Source organism: Cynoglossus semilaevis, chromosome 15 (genome assembly GCF_000523025.1).
Source record: "Cynoglossus semilaevis isolate Cse_v1.0 chromosome 15, Cse_v1.0, whole genome shotgun sequence".
In the NCBI taxonomy this organism is placed as follows: domain Eukaryota; kingdom Metazoa; phylum Chordata; class Actinopteri; order Pleuronectiformes; family Cynoglossidae; genus Cynoglossus; species Cynoglossus semilaevis.
In genome coordinates, this window is record NC_024321.1 from 11185887 (window position 1) to 11202605 (window position 16719).

The following is a 16719-nucleotide window of genomic DNA, read 5'->3' on the forward strand; positions in this document are numbered from 1 at the left end:
AGACTGTGTGCTCAGGCATCATGTTCACCACTCCCACTGGCTTCAGCCCTCATCTGGCTTGCGTTGAGCCCGAGGAGGAGGAGGAGGAGGCCCCGCAAGAAGGCCCGGAGCCCGGGGCCTGCCTGTCTGACGGGCCCATGATCACCTCTGCCTCCCTGGACACTCTTATCCAGAATCTGGTGCCCACTGCCGACTACTACCCCGAGGTAATCTCAGCCCATCTGTTTATGGAAACGTTAACGGCAGCGCTGCCAATTAGATTATTATCTCTGCCTTTGATTACAGAAATCTGCTGCGTTTATTATCAACTCTGTGTCGACGCTGTAGCAAATGTCTCTCTTTTTTTTGTCCTGACAGAAAGCCTATGTGTTTACCTTCTTGCTGAGCGCTCGCCTGTTCATCCCTCCTCCGGAATTACTCGCCAGGGTGTGTGAGCTGTGCATCAAGCAGCAGCAGCTGGACCAGAGCCCACTGGATACGGTCAGCAATGCACCACACACCCTGACTGCACGGACACGAGTTAATACACTCCACACATACCCACACAGACATACTCCAGTTCCTCCTGTGCAGAACAGTGGCAGCCAAACTGCTGAATATTCACAATATTGTTTTTGTATTTCAGTTAAAGTAAAAAACCACCAGACTGCGGTAACAAAATCTGTTTCACTTCTTCACACAACAGGCAAAAGTGCGAAAATTTGGTCCCAAGATCCTGCAGCTGCTGACGGAGTGGACTGAGACATTTCCTTCTGACTTTAGAGAAGAGAAGATGGTCGGACACCTCAAGGACATCATCCGCAGGATAGCTCCGTGTGATGAGGTACGCCGTGATACGGAATTCCAAGCAGGGCCCGTACACGATCACAGATTTTAAAAATGTCTACTTGTGTCCAGTAAAGACACTGAAAGAAGCCTTAAAATTCAAATCAGATAAAAGCCGATCTACAAAGTTTCCTGTTCCTACGAGGCAGCGGTCTGCAGTATTGTCCACCTCTGATGAGGAACAAAATTTAATTATCTTCCCCACCGCTGTGACAGGGCGGTGGTAGGAGTCAGAGTGTCAGTGTGGGGTGAGCAGCCAGTTACCAGTTACACAATCTCCAGAGAGGAAGGAAGGATGTTGCGAGGAGTGCATCTATCCGCAGCCTCGAGGGAGAAAAAAGAGGGAGGTAGATGGATGGAGAAAAAAAGGGGGATGGGATGAAGGTACACAGAGAGTGCACAGAGAGGAGAGGTGGAGGAGGGAGAAGGAGTCAGAGAGGAAGACGAGAAAAAAATGTAGGGAGTTGAAGAGAGGACAGAAAGACGGGAAGGGCAGGTGATGATGAATGTTCTGCTATTTGCAGCTGAGAGTCTGTGTGTGTGTGTGTGGATACTGTATGTAGGGTGTAGTTGTACGACGGACTGACCTACAGACGTACAGTATGTGACATAATGGTACTCTCTGAAGTTCCTGATCTCATTAAACATGTCCAGACTCCATTAAACAGTGATCTAAAGTCTGGTCCTCGTGCTATAAATAAAGATACTGTTTAACGCCGTAATGTTCCAGTTAATGAGATGGCCTAATAAAAGAATATAAAAGTACACTGTCGTCCAAGTGTTACATAAGTAGTCGTTTTAAAGCCTGTTGCCCCCCCGGCTCCCAGAGACGAAACAGATTTACTGATACCAATTTACTTTTTTAATATTTTTCCAGCAATAAAAATATTTTGTGTTTTTACTTAAAAAACATGATGATGTGGTTCCACAGTGTAGCGCTTGTATCTCACAGAAGGTCCTGGGTTCAAGTCCCAGAAGAACTGCATAATAATTAATGGCGCCTCCTGTGGCAGTCTGTGTGGGTTGCAAAGACTCACACTGTATTTTCCCATTGGGGGACAATAAGGGACATTATTATTATTACTATTATTATTATTATTATTATTATTATTATTATTATTATTATTATTATTATTATTATTATTATTATTATTATTATTATTATTATTATTATTATTATTATTATTATTATTATTATTATTATTATTATTATTATTATTATTATTATTATTATTATTATTATTATTATTATTATTATTATTATTATCATCATCATCATTACACTTTTGTTTCTCCAAACAGTTAAGGTAACAACATCAGACCAAAAGGCAAATATGGAATAAATGAGGATGGAAACAAAAGGGAGCAATAATTAAGTTTTTCCTTTATCAGTTAATTAAAGCGACGCTATGTTGAATTGTAATTTGTTTAGGTCAAAAAAAAAATCAACATAGAAATAGTTCTATTAACTCGTCCATAATCAGCCACCACATAATGTGCTTCATGCAGCTGTGTAGAACGAACTTGTCCGACATCTTACTGATTGGACGTGGTCTCCTCGTCTTATACCGTATGTCATGTTATATTTTATTAAACATCATGGTAACTTGATGAGAATAACAAAGTAAGCAGCACAAGACAATGGAGTCACAACCTGGCAACCCGGCGGTTCTATAGATTTTTGCCTGTTACTGATTTATGAAGCTTGAGTAAATTATTAATAAAGTGGTTATTGACAGCACCTCCTCCTCCTTCTCCTCCTCCTTCTCCTCACTGCTCCTCTGTTCTTCAGGCCTACTGGAAAACCCTGAACCAGGTACTACAGAAGCTGAGCCAGAGGCTGGCCCAGATGAACCAGGGGGAGGAGAGCATCGTCAAGGTCTCCCTCAACGCCTCCTCCATCTCTGACAAGCTGGTGGCCTTCAAGACCAAGCCGCCGCCCATACAGAAGGACATGCTCTCCATCTGCAACGACCCGTACACACTGGCCCAGCAGCTGACCCACGTGGAGCTGGTGAGCAAAGAGGAAGGGGTGGAACGTGTAGGTTAGCCGTAGGTCACGGCAGGGACTTTTTGACGGGGAGTGGATGAAGCTCGGGTTTGTGTCAAGGACAGAAACATTGGGATGAAGGCGTCAGTGGAGGAGCAGAGGGAGAAAAAGGAACAGATATGAGAGTTGGAGAAAATCACCCTGAAGGAACAAAGGGAAGGGGAGTGGGAGGAACAAAAGCAAACTAAAACTGGCAGCAACATTTAACACTTTGATCCTCGTCTTGCTTTCAGAGGATGGCTGGAGCATGATCTTGATTATTACTTGTCAGCTAATCCAGCACAGAGTGTTCTTCACTCAGTGTAACAGCCGCCAGAATAAAAGGAATAATGCAATGAAACATGGATGAAAAAAAAAAAATCCTCGCTGCTGTCTCCTGCACATGGCATACGTGATGCCTTTGTGTGTGTGTGTCTCCATGCAAGTACATGTGTGTGTGTGTGCCTGACTAAGCTTGTACTCTCGTCTGAGTGGTGACATCACCCCACAAGTCACTGATGTGCCGGGGGGGCATCAGACAAAGGGGATAAAACCAATGTTATATATGACCTGACAGCTTCACACACACACACACACAAGTGCATAGATATGAACTGCTAAATACACAGACAGTGACATTCAATGCACATGCCATCTATGTTCACTAAAACAATGTTATCTCAAAGAAAATATCACCTGGAGGTGGTGCTATAAATGTAGTTGTAGTTATATATATATGTACTGTATATATTTGTGTATATTTACATGCATATGTATATAGCTTTACATATAAATATACATATATGTATTTAATATATATGCATGTACATATATATTGTATATATATACATATATGTATATATGTATGTATTTATCTATATATGTTCTATATGAATATATATTTACATATATTTATGTACATATATTGTGAATGTATATACATTTCTGTATATACTGTATACATATATTTCTGTATATATATTACAGAAATACATTCCGTATATATATTTATATATACATATATGCATCGTATTAAGTTTACATGGTGATTGGTTCTATCACTTTGATTGTCTTGATAGTTACATTCGACCTACACAGCCTTGTGTAGAAGTGCGATGTTCGTTGTAGCTTTCAGTCGGACAGAGGAGGATTTTTGTTACCAACCTGTGTGTTTGTACACATGTTTGTGGGCTCATCACACATCTCACAATGAGTCAGTGTGGTTTTTGATCTGCATGGACGTGTGACTGCATAGTTGTCTTTTAATAGAAGTGAACATTGTCTCGAGTGGCACTCGGAGGAAATATGACTCCAGTAGGTCGCGTCGATGACTCATTACTTCCTTTTATTGATTGCCTTCCATTACTGAAATGAAAGAATCACTAATGGGACTACCCCACCGCCGTGTGTGCTATACTGTGTGGGTATCTGTGCAAAGGGTCATGTGTGTGTGTGTCTCTGTGTTACAGGAACATTTAAGTCACATCGGCCCCGAGGAGTTTGTCCAGGCCTTTGTTCAGAAGGACCCTTTAGATGGAACACAGGTAAACCTTTATTTTTATTGTTTTACTTTTTTTTTTTTTTGGATAATTGGTGGTCTGTAGGTTAGTGCTTCTCCATGAAATTAACCACATGATTCACTTACAGGATCAGACAGGGGTCAACAAGTCAAAGGTTCATTGTCAAATGCATTCTGTCATCACCAAATAATTTCACTCATTCTTCTCCAAAGTCGTTCTCTTCTCGTTCAGCTTCCCATCTGTCCTTCACCTATTTTACTTTTTTAGCTGCCCTCTATTGATTGAGTAATTTCCACAGCTAGCTCCCAGTCCTAGTCATTTACACACACGCAGGAGGTCAGACTGTAGCTGGGAAGCTAATTAGGATCAGTGAAATTCCCTTTGGTAATGCTACGTACAATTAAGTGCTTGTGTGTGTGTGTGTGTATCACCAGCAGCCATGCTTCAGTGACCAGAAGAAGAAAACGTCCAACCTGGAGGCGTACGTCAGATGGTTTAACAGGCTCTGTTACCTGGTAGCTACTGAGATCTGCATGGTGAGTAGGAAATGAAAGAACCCTCCGGTTCTCTCCTGTTCTCACATTAAACCTTAACAACGTGACAATTTATGCCCATATGTCAAGAATGTATAATTTTTTTATTGGCCTCAAAAGAAACTACTTCAATCTGGTTTGAAAAATGTATTTCTTTCATCACTCAGTGTTTATTCTGTGGAGTGAAGATTAAATTATGACTGTACACACAAAGTAAAGGATTATGTTTTTTTCTGATTTTCTTGAAAGTGAATTTAACTATATTTCCTAGTAATGTTTCTTTTTAAAAAATCAACTATAATGCCTGATGGTGAAAGCAGTTTATCTTGCCATCACTGTTAGCATCAGTTCGCTCTTACTGGTGATAATATGATATGTTTATATACAGTATCTTTCCTTTAATGAACTAAACACAACTTTAGCAACTTTTTAGCACCCGTTTTTACGTAGACTGATTCGTAGATTATACGGTTGAGTGTAGGCTGAAATGTTATTTTCCACACATTCATCTCATTATTCTTGTGTTTTATCTTGTTTTAAATTAACTGTGAAATCTGCTGGTAAACGCTGGTTATTTGAGAAAGAGCACCACTGCCCTCTAATGGTGTCAAGACGCTTCTGCACATGATGAATGAACTAAATTGACCGTTTATACACATACATAATTATTCCTAAAAAATTTAACAACTTTTTTTATATATATTGTCACACTTTTTGTAGACTTGTTTTACACAGGGATATCATTCATTTAAACAATTCTGAACTTCTTTTTTTTTTTTTTACATTTTTGCAGCCGGCAAAGAAAAAGCAGAGAGCCCAGGTGATCGAGTTCTTCATCGACGTTGCCAGGGAGTGTTTTAACATCGGAAACTTCAACTCCCTCATGGCAATCATCTGTGAGTCTAATTCTGACATTATCTCAGACTTGTTGTCACTGCCTGCACTGAGGTTAACCCGTTAATTTCCCCTGGCAGCCGGTATGAACATGAGTCCTGTGTCACGGCTGAAAAAGACTTGGGGCAAAGCCAAGACGGCCAAATTCTTCATCCTGGAGGTGAGTTTTCTCCAGTCAATCACTGATCGAGAAGCACAAGACGAGTAATAACGTGAAGCTGACAGAGTGGTTTGTTTTGACAGCATCAAATGGATCCTACAGGAAATTTTTACAACTACAGGACTGCGCTGAGGGGAGCGGCCCATCGTTCTCAGACTGCCAACAGTAACAGAGAGAGGGTACGCACTCACAACTGACATTGAATCTGTTATTTTTGTATCTGCCTGTCAGGACTGAAATTTAGTCAAAGTATGAATACAAGCCCACCCAAAAAATTTTTTTTTTTTTAAAAGAGCATATAACAAACCATTTTAAAAAAACTATGTTGCCACTGATATAATGTTGGGTTGTTTTGTTTTTTTTTAAATATTGTTTTGTGTATTTTCCGCAGATTGTTATCCCTTTCTTCAGCCTTCTGATCAAGGACATTTATTTCCTCAATGAAGGATGTGCCAACAGGCTGCCTAACGGCCATGTCAACTTTGAGGTGAGGTCGTCGACTTTGTCATGACCCTGTAGCACCTGGTGTGAGGAAACTCCCTAAAAAACATGCACTCAGTCTGTAATTTTGTTTTCTTAGAAATTTGTGGAGCTGGCACGCCAGGTTGGGGAATTTATGACGTGGAAACAGGTGGAGTGTCCTTTTGAGGAGGACCGCTCCATCCTGCACTACCTCCACACCGCTCCAATCTTCAGCGAGGATGGTGAGAGAATCCTTGATATCACAACAGCGCAGTGCTAAAATGCTAACTGCTGATTACACTGTAAAACACGGTTCACCTTCATGGTCTCCTCCTCCTCTCCTCAGGACTCTACCTCGCATCCTATGAGAGCGAGAGTCCAGAGAACCAGGTCGAGAAGGACAGATGGAAAGCACTCAGGTGAGAAATAAAACTCAGGCGAAATGACAAAAAAAAAAGAAAGAAAAAAAAGAAGGTACATCCATCACCAGTATTTGTTTTCCCCCCACAGGTCTAATGTTCTGGGAAAGACATGAGGCACTGATGGCAGCTAGCCCTCCCACCAGCGGAGGAGCTCAAGTTCTCACTGCACTAAACCGAACTGTGAAGGAACCTAGCTGGTACTTAGGTGTTTTTTTATGAAGAAATATTGAAAAAAAAAGAATTGATGAACAGGATTCATCACGAAGTGTTACATTTAAAGTCATAATAACAATACACGACTTAAAAAAAGTGAAACATATAAGTTAAGCTAAATAAACTGGATCAAACAAGATGCTGGAGGAAGCAGAAGGAGTGTTTTGGAGAGGAATCTATCTCCACCTTCTCCCTCCACTCTGTGTGTGTTTACTCTGTGAAAACATGTTTACTACGACAGAGAGTACCGTTACAGGGAAAACCACTTTATACATGAATTCCTACTGAAGCTAGTGTTGTTTTTGTATTTGATCCCTGTTTCTTTGTCTTTCTCGTTCTCCTCACCTTTTGGTCCAAAGCCCTGTCTGTATACTTAATTTAACATTTTTATCTCTTCTTCTTAATGTAATTACATTTAGGATTATGTGTCGGGCGCTGGCTAGCCCGTACCGACCTTCATATTTTACAGGTCTACTGAAGAAACGGTCAAAGTGTATATCTGATACTACAAAGATGACTTGTAGATGACACGTGTATTTGTGTTTGACTGATGTGTGTGTGTGTGTACGCACGCATGGGTGTTCATGTTATGTGTTTAAATTATCTTGTTTTTGCATGAGAGTGACTGAATAACAATTACTAGGCTAAATCAGAAAGTTCTAAGGCAGATGACAAGGTTATAATTTAGTCAAAACAATAAATTTTGCTTGTTTTTTTTATTTTTCAAAATCAGACATGTAAAGACATCATCTGTCTTGGAACTTTTCTGACTTGCCCAAGTGTCCAACATTCATCTGTACTTTATCATTCTATAATTTTTTATTTATTTTTTTCTTTTCTTGGAAAAGTGTTTTAAAAGTGTTTACTCCTTTTTAAATGTATTGTGCCATTATTGAAAGGAAACCACAGCATAGCTTACAGTACAGCCAGTCACAGCGGCAGCAGGTGTAGATGTTGTATACAAGAGGTGGACCCTCTCCCCTTGACCCCTGACCCCATCTTTCTGCTCTTCAGGAAGTTTTCTCTGACTGACATTCAGTTGTCTTGTTATATTTATGGAGATTTCTGTGTTGACAGATGTAATTATTGTATCTTTCCTTTTACCGAACATGAAGTCCCACGGCACGACAGGTGCTCCACAGAGGAGCATTGTGCGTCTCCACCTCATGTAGGATAGCAGCTACAGACTATGGAAGGATAATGATGAACTGGAGACTAATGTCCACCTTGAAGGGACGAAGGGGAAACCTGTGCCATATGATTCCCTGGTTTTCATGAGAATTCCCATTCCTCTCAAAATTAAATGTGTTCAAATCTGTTATAGTTTTGTGAGATTGTCTGTGGGGTTTTGTTTTTGGCTGTGATGGGAAGCCATTTCTGTGGGTTTGGGTGGGCGCACAGGACAACAGGGAGTAGAAACTGTAATTATAAACTTTTCTAAAAGTTATTAATTTTGCTATTATTAATTAATTGATGTCAGTGTTTTTCTCATAAGAAGCACCTTTTGCTCATTATTATATGTGACTGTCTTTACTTTTCTCTCCCCATTGGTCGTCAGCAAACTCACTTTTTGTGCGACGTGTTCCTCAAACTAACCAGAGCCACAGGGTTTGATGTCACACTTGACATCCTAGGTGATGAATGGAATGTTTAAGTAAAACCATTGGTAACATAGCTCACGTGTTTTCAGTGACAGTCAGTACGCCAGTACTGTTCCACCTTCATCTTATTCCAAACACGCTCTCCTCTGGCAGTGATTCAGAAGGTGGAGTGCTTTCAGCGTATTTGAAGCCAAGCTGTCACCTTTGGTCTGAATATGATTGACAAATGTGTGACTGCTTCTTTAAAGTCCTTAATAAAGTCATAAATCTTGACTAAATGGATGCCAACAGGTGATTTTTCTTTATTACACTTATGTCACTTGGATTAGCCTGGAGCCATTATGGCCATTGGTTTACAATTATACAGTATCTCATCAGTTTTAATGTGACTACTTCATTTTCTGAAAAGTTCACAATAGTGGGCAAATTTAGTGTGGTTCTCTGCAACCCACACAGGCTGCCACACAGCTAACCACTACACTATGTATATTTGTATCATTTTTAGCACCTGAAATGATGTCTTTATATATTTGGGTCAAACAAATAAAATGAAAATTTAAAATAAAAATGACAATCACACGTGCTTCAAAGGTTGAGTTAGTATATTGGATTTATTGACTTATTACAAAGAAGTATTCGTTGTTCTGTTGCATTTCAGATATTTTTCAACACCTTGAATTTTATTCTCCGAGTTCCTCTTCATTCGGTCTGAATGTTATCTCTGCCAGTTTGGTGTATGTTTTAAAATTCTTAGTTCCCAGGTAAGTGCCAAACACGGTGTGGAGCAGTAGGACTGCCATCATTTTCCTCATGATGGGTCTGGACAGGGCCATCGCGAACCGCAACTGGGCGTCCTTTGCTGGCATGGTGATTGTGCTGTACCTCGCCGCCAAGCCCAAGTTCACTGGTATGGCCAGAATTATGGGGTACAGACCAGCACTAATCAGACCGACGAGTGCACCTCGTATCTGAGCACAGGTGCCACAATCGAGGTCACCGGACAGAAGAGGGTTCGATACCGCTGCATAGTACAGGGACACTGTGGACAGGAAGGGCAAGACGCACATAGGCAAGCTGGAAGTGAAGGCGCCCTGGGTCACTTTCAGAGCCCTGCGGCAAAGACTATTGGCAATCAGTCCTGTGAGGCTAGCGTTACCACTTAGATAGAGCGGCCCATACTTGAAGAAGTTCTTATCCGAGTCTGGAAGCCGTTCGTAATTCTTCATCAGCATTTCACTGATCACCTCTCTGGTCAGACCTCTGGAAACCATCTTATTCGACGTAATTTCAGACATTTTCACCCTTGCTGCTAACGTCCTCTCTGTAAAATTACTTCTTCACTGAGAAAATGAAGGTGGTTCCCAGGTTGGAAAGGGTGCAGACATGTTTTCCCACAATTCTTAGGGTTACTCTGTTGGATGATGTTGCCCACAGTAAAGCCTTTCAGGCAAATCTAAAGATACAAACTTTATTCATCATCAAGTTCACTAGCTCCATGTTGACTCCTCGTACTTTCAGAACCCTTTTTCTGTTTAGAAGGCAGTTCGTGTTGCGTTTTTAAGACTGCAAGTATAATTACGTCAGATTTAGAGGCAAGGATATTTACCCTGTAAGACTAAGCTTAGGGCAAACAAGCAGCAATTATGAAGGCTTGAGGCAGTACGAGTTTGACGTCATGGAACGTGTTCAAGAACGTTCTTTTTCGTCTTGTGGACATACGCCATCTTTGACAAGTGGAGGTAGACGTTGTTTTGAGATTCTTTCCTCATAACTTTCATTTTGTCAAATTCGACTCACATTATTAAACTTTGGACTTGGACTCTGGTAAGAATATTTATTTTATTAATCAATTGATTTTAATTTGTCGTTGTATTTAGTTTCTTCGAAACTGTGTGTTCACGCCATGTTAGCTTTTCCGCTCTCGTCAGCAGAGGTTTAGTGTAAAAAATGTGAAAATGTGTATTAGTTTTAATGTCTGGTATTAAAATGTCTGCCATTAAAAATGTCTTCTTTTGATGGGAAAAAATCGTTGTCATAAAAAGTTGACAGACACCCATTCTTGCGTGTGTTTTTTTTTTCTTTTTAGCAAAACCTAATTAGGCTAGGCCCCAATGTTAGCCAAGGGGGCGAGTGTTGATTCGGCAGGCTCCAGGCCTGTGGGTGAAGAATTAGATTTTATAAAGACGCGTCTTAAATTGAACCCCTCTTATAAAAAATGTTAAAATTAATTAATGTAAACCGTTATAAACCCACTAACATTGTTTAACGTTACGGATACTAAACTATAAAACCTGTCGTTGATAGAGGCCTGTTGACACAATGCAATAACAATCGTGTGGCGCATCCGATCCTTGTTTTTTGAAAATTACTTCTTTAGTTTCTTTAAATTTACCACGTTCGTTATTCCATATAATAGTTTGGTTGGGTATTACTGGTTGGACAGTGGTCCTATACTGAAAGTCCATATGGAATATGACAACTTACCTACATTTTTATAATAGTTGAGTTATAATAATAAGCGGTTATTTTTTTCCGTTATGTGTTCCTACAGCGAACTAGCCGATTGTACAAGGTCAGAGCCTCTGTAAAATAACTAAATGTGGTATAGGTATGATGACAGTTGGTCCTTTAAACTTTCTGCCACAGATCAAAGGCACCATTATGCCATAACGTCCTAACATAATTATGCATGAACAACTGTAACACAGTCGAACGTACAACATAGTTGGCTTTGAACAATGGCCAACAAAGAGCAGTTAAATATCCTGGAGCTTTGTGTTTGTGTTTACTCACTCTTTGAGCAAGCTGTAACATGGTAATGGGTAAGTAGGTGGTGTGGTGAGCTTTATAATCAAGGTGTTTTTCATCCATGCTTTTTAAGTCATATGGTGTTGTCCACAATGTTTCAAAAATCTTTAGGAAGCCTCTTTAGAGACATTTACTAACAGATGTGTGATCAGGATTTGGGTTTCCTTAAAGAAGAGGAACAACAAACTTGGAAAATCCTACAAGTTTGTACAAAAGCATTTCTTTTGTGTTAAACTGGTGTAATTCATGAAATACGTGTTTGCAGGCTGAAAAATAAATCAATGCATAACCTTCATAGATAAAAAACACTTATGTATTATAAAGATTTATTAACATGTTATTATTTTCAACCCACTTCAGATGCGCCACTCTAAACGAATGCGTTCTCCTGGTATCTGGCTTGATGAGTACCAGTGGGAGGAGAGAATGGAGTGTCGTAAGCGAAGAAGACAGGATTCACACAGCAGCGAGAGGGAAAACAAGTCAAGAAGAACCCACCGCAACAATAGGACATATGAGGGGTAAGTCTCTCCTTAAAAAGTACCGTCATTTAGTTTCTGCAGTCTCTAATAAGCTGGGCTATATGGTTTAAAAATCATGTCTATTTTTGGGAGGAGGTCCTGCCCAGTGAAGTTAAATCATGAAGATGTAACTCGCTCTTTTCTCTTGAGTTAACCATTCAAGTTGTTTGACTGTTTTTCTTTCTGTGTCCTCTCACTGCAGACACTACCTTGAGTCCCGCAGTCTGAACCAGAGACCAGACTCTGGGGAAAGACGCACTTGGAACCACAGCCTAGACTGTGAGGAGGACAGTCAAGGAGGGACCTGCAGGGACAGAGACCTTGATTGGCACCACTACAGCAAGTCATCAGGGCGGAGTGGTCGGAGTGGGCGCAGCAGACAAAGCAGTCGGAGGCACAGAGAGAGAAGACGCAGGCGTAGTCACTCTCGTCACAGGTCCTCCTCGGTATGAGAAGCTTCTTCTGTCTTGTATTCTCTCCTCCATGTCCAACACAAAGGGGTCATTTTCACTGGTGTTTAGACAATGTCTTACACTTGTCTTACTGTTCTACACCTAACTTATAAGCATAAATTCCAGTAATGAAAAGTTTGGGACTTTGGGCTCAAAGTGGGGGGTTGTGAGTCTGAGTGAGCAGGATCAAATGTTCAAAGACTGTGATCACTCAAGTTTCAAGAGTTTTTTTTCCTGTACTGCTGAGAAAGTCTCTCATCTGTAAATTTTGTTGCCATGTTTTTCTTCTGTAATACACACTATGTGGTGGCTGGCGCCCAATTTCTCTGACGGGGCTGAATTTGAATTTGCTGCGCCGTCCATTCGCCTGGCGGTGTTACTGAACGGGCCGAATCTATCCACCCCACACCTTCCCCCCTTGGCCTGGTTGAATGAATGACGATGTCGCATTGTGGTGGCCTGGTGCTGGCTGGCTGACTGATGGGTTATTGATGTGATGGCGGATTGCGGCGTTTCCGGTGCAGAGGAGGAGCCATCGCCGCAGGAAGAGATCCAGGAGTGTTGAGGATGATGGCGAGGGTCACCTCATCTATCACAATGGAGACATGCTGAGGGCGAGATGTATAGAATATAAACTTTTTTTTTTCCTTTTGTTGTTCACACATTGTCTCTCACTCTCTTTTTGTCTGGTTGATGTTAACATTAAATTTAGAGGAAGTATGCGGGCCATTAGACTAATTTGTTTTGGTTAGATATTGCTTGTCAGTGTTAAGTATTTAGCTTTGAGATGTATGGCAGCGTTGAAGCCTGTTACAGTAATGCACCTAAACAGCAAAGTAACAACAGCCAGTGAACCAGCCAGAGGAAAGTTGATCATGACATCAGTGCTGTGTTTCTAACTTGGACTCTCCATTTTCTGTAGATGAGATTGTGTGTACTCTAGGAGAGGGTGCCTTTGGGAAGGTGGTTGAATGCTTTGATCATGCTAAGTAAGTACAGCCCTACTTTTTATGGAACGTTGTTGTGAATTATTATGAATTCCATTTCATAATTTATTTTTATTGTACATTTTCAGTCACGGAGCTCGAGTGGCTCTGAAGATCATTAAAAACATAGATCGTTACAGAGAGGCAGCGAAGTCTGAGGTAGAAGTCCTGGAACAGCTCAAGACCCTCGACTCTGACAAACGATAGTAAGTCATCTGTTATTTATCAGCACATTTAAATTTTTGCAGATTTCGAAGCAGCAGGTATTAACCATGGATGTTTGTATTTTTCTCTCCCTCCAGTGCATGTGTGCATATGTTGGACTGGTTCGACTATCACGGCCATATCTGCATTGCCTTTGAACTGCTAGGTCTAAGCACATATGATTTTCTCAAGGAGAACAACTTCATGCCGTTCCCCATTGAGCAGATCCAACACATGGCATACCAGATCATCCGAGCTGTTCGATGTGAGTCAAGAACAAACACAGTTCTATTTCAAAAAACAAAAAAACAGCCAATTGTAATCAAGCGTGTGTCTTGTCTTTCAGTTTTGCATAGGAACAAGCTCACTCACACAGATCTGAAGCCAGAGAATATTCTCTTCATTAACTCAGACTACAACATGGAGTACAATGCTGAAAAGGTCATTTTTGTAAGCTTAAATTGAACTAAAGATTAAGCTGTGTGTGTTTGTTGGTGCCGGTAGTTTTCAATGGGTTCTTGTGATTCTTGTTATCAGAAACGTGATGAACGAACACTGAAAAACCCAGATGTGAAGATTGTGGACTTTGGTAATGCCACATATGATCATGAACACCACACGTCTGTTGTGTCGACTCGTCACTACCGCGCTCCTGAAGTCATCTTGGGTAGGTTGATGTTCAAAGATAACTATGTCAGGAATGACCTGTAATTGGTGCAACGTAATTGAATTTAATCCCTGCCTTTCAGATCTAGGTTGGGACCATTCCTGTGACGTCTGGAGTGTTGGCTGTATACTCCTCGAGTACTACCTGGGCTCTACCTTATTCCAAGTAAGTTGCTGAAAGGTTGTGAATTTTCTGTGCTGTGGTTTCCGTTGTGCTTTTATTATTATATGATTTATATATATATATTAACATTGTGTTTGATTTCCAGACCCATGACAGCAAAGAGCACCTTGCGATGATGGAAAGAGTCCTTGGTCCAATTCCCACAGAGTTGCTGCAGAAAACCAGGTAAAAAAAAAATCAGTAAAACATTTATTTATCATCACTTGTTTTTTTTTTTCTGACATTCTTCTAAAGTGAAGTGGAACAAAATAATTTTTCAAACAAACAACTGCCCTGTGTTGTGTAGGAAACGGAGATATGTTCACCGTTCCAAACTTGACTGGGATGAGCACGGTTCTGGAGGCAGATATATCAGAAAACACTTGAAACCCCTGAAGGTAAGAGGAAACTTGCTGAATATTGCATTGTCCTACCTATCCTATCAATAAGGTATTTATATCTTTGGCAACAATTTATCAGCTATTCAATGATTGGCATTTTATTAGGGAACTGGTCAGACATTTTTAATAGTTCTAAAAATGGATGGTGTTTTGTTTTTTAAATCAACTTATTTATATGTCAAACTCAGATTGCTTAAGAAATAAAAATGTAGATGATGAATGTCAACAGTGAAAGGCTGTAGTTTTCTAAGAAAACTCCATTAACAGTCGTTCTTCTCTCCTCACCAGAATTACATGGTATCTAAAGGTGAGAACCACCAGCAGCTTTTTGACCTCCTGGAGAAGATGTTGGAGTACGACCCAGCCAAGCGTCTTAGCCTTGAACAGGCCCTCCAGCATCCTTTCTTCTCCTCCTACAGAGTCGGCAGCAGCAGCAGGAGTGGCAGCAGCAGGAGTGGCAACTGCAGCAGTAAAAAAGACTGAGTCCCTCACCTGGCAAATCCGTTACCTTTGACCTGCAACCTCAAACCCAGTCTGATGACCACAGTGATGTTGACATCACCATGCGGAGTGCTTGGCCAGTGCTTCCTGTCTCTCCAAGAGAGATGTGCATTAACTGACTGTATCAGTCCACTGCCCTTTCTTACGGCGTGTGCTCCATGTGTTCATGTGTTTATTTCTGGCCTTTTGCAGTTTTTGTTTTTCATCTGTTTTAGTGGAATGATTTTCTTCCACATCTATTTATGTTTGTCCTTGTAATTTAAACTGTATCCATGAATATGTATGCTTGTAGCCTTAAAAAAAAATCCTCATGACTGGTTTTTATCATCTATATCCTGTCATGTAGCAGACCGAAAACTGCATCTGTGTATCCATTTTGGCATTAAAGTGTTATTCAGCATCGTCCATTGATTAAAAAAGTACTGCAGGCAAAACACTTGTATATAGAGTTTGTTAACATTTGTTAAACTTTTCCATTAAATATGTTACATTTTTCATTGTCATGTACAGTTTCTCAATAAAATTTAAATTGTTGACAGGTGTGTTTTACATTGTGTGTGTGTTGTGTGTACATCTACTTTAGGAACTATTGAAAGATCACATAAAAACAAAAAAAAAGAAGGGGGAAAATTTGCTCTTTTCTAAGAATTGTTGAGATTAACTGCTGTATTTGTAAGCGTAATGTAGCAGTCGCACTAGGCCACACGATGGCAGTAAAGAGTTACTAAATTACTGACTGACTTACGCCTTGGTCATCAGCCTGGCGCAGAGCGTTTAACACCAGTGTATATATACGTATATATATTTATATATATATGTGTGAACATAAATTTTAGCTCGAGAACATCTCCATGCTGAGACGTGACTTTAGAGAAAAATCGATGTAATAACAACAATGGCAGTTGTCTTGGCTGCAACTAGACTGACGGCCTGTAGGGAGACACGAGACAACAAAGAGTGTTCTCCAGAAAATTACATTAAACTCAACAACAATGATGGAAGTCATTGTTCAAGATGTACGAGCTTCAAACATGAAAGAGTGAGACACAGAACGTGACCCGATGGTATCTGACAGCTGAGAGCTGAGCCGCATCTGAGGAGAACCCCGCTCCTGGGGGAGTTGAGCTATGTGCTTTGTTGGGAACCATCAGTGCACACAGCCATAGGCTCATGTACTGTAGTTCATACAGCTCAGATGTGCAGTTTATTAATGTAACACTTTTCTACAATTTAATTTGTCTCATCGACAAAGATCTAACACTGCAGCCAGAAGGTCATTGTTTCCACAAACAGTCTGAGACAGTGTTTCCCAAACCTTTTTTCTGGGGACCCATTTTTTAAAAGTCACAAATCTTTGC

At 40.5% G+C, this 16719-nt stretch overlaps 3 protein-coding genes across 6 annotated transcripts; 2 read left to right on the forward strand and 1 right to left on the reverse strand.

Moving 5' to 3' along the window:
• Positions 1-6: 6 nt before the first annotated feature.
• On the forward strand, positions 7-6846 carry LOC103391022 (ras-GEF domain-containing family member 1C). Of its 2 annotated transcripts, none has more exons than XM_017039600.1 (12): positions 7-206; positions 358-480; positions 686-823; positions 2618-2839; positions 4324-4398; positions 4809-4910; positions 5701-5803; positions 5882-5961; positions 6045-6140; positions 6353-6448; positions 6542-6665; positions 6770-6846. In XM_017039600.1, the coding sequence occupies exons 1-12, from the start codon at positions 21-23 to the stop codon at positions 6844-6846; spliced, it is 1422 nt and encodes a 473-aa protein (XP_016895089.1). In that variant the 5' UTR covers positions 7-20. The 2 variants fall into 2 exon arrangements, with proteins under 2 accessions (XP_016895089.1, XP_016895090.1); XM_017039601.1 differs by having other exon boundaries at positions 4812-4910.
• A 2397-nt stretch (positions 6847-9243) lies between these two features.
• Positions 9244-10208, reverse strand: tmem126a (transmembrane protein 126A). The gene has a single exon (XM_008327134.3). The coding sequence runs from the start codon at positions 9952-9954 to the stop codon at positions 9340-9342; it is 615 nt and encodes a 204-aa protein (XP_008325356.1). The 5' UTR covers positions 9955-10208; the 3' UTR covers positions 9244-9339.
• A 126-nt stretch (positions 10209-10334) lies between these two features.
• LOC103391020 (dual specificity protein kinase CLK4-like) lies at positions 10335-15899 on the forward strand. Of its 3 annotated transcripts, none has more exons than XM_008327132.3 (13): positions 10335-10483; positions 11828-11988; positions 12191-12434; positions 12965-13061; positions 13363-13429; positions 13516-13632; positions 13729-13895; positions 13977-14080; positions 14168-14297; positions 14380-14462; positions 14566-14645; positions 14767-14857; positions 15149-15897. In XM_008327132.3, the coding sequence occupies exons 2-13, from the start codon at positions 11828-11830 to the stop codon at positions 15341-15343; spliced, it is 1536 nt and encodes a 511-aa protein (XP_008325354.1). In that variant the 5' UTR covers positions 10335-10483; the 3' UTR covers positions 15344-15897. The 3 variants fall into 3 exon arrangements, with proteins under 3 accessions (XP_008325354.1, XP_024918856.1, XP_008325355.1); XM_025063088.1 differs by having other exon boundaries at positions 10336-10483; positions 13977-14071; XM_008327133.3 differs by lacking the exon at positions 10335-10483 and adding an exon at positions 10560-11481 and having other exon boundaries at positions 15149-15899.
• Positions 15900-16719: the final 820 nt, after the last annotated feature.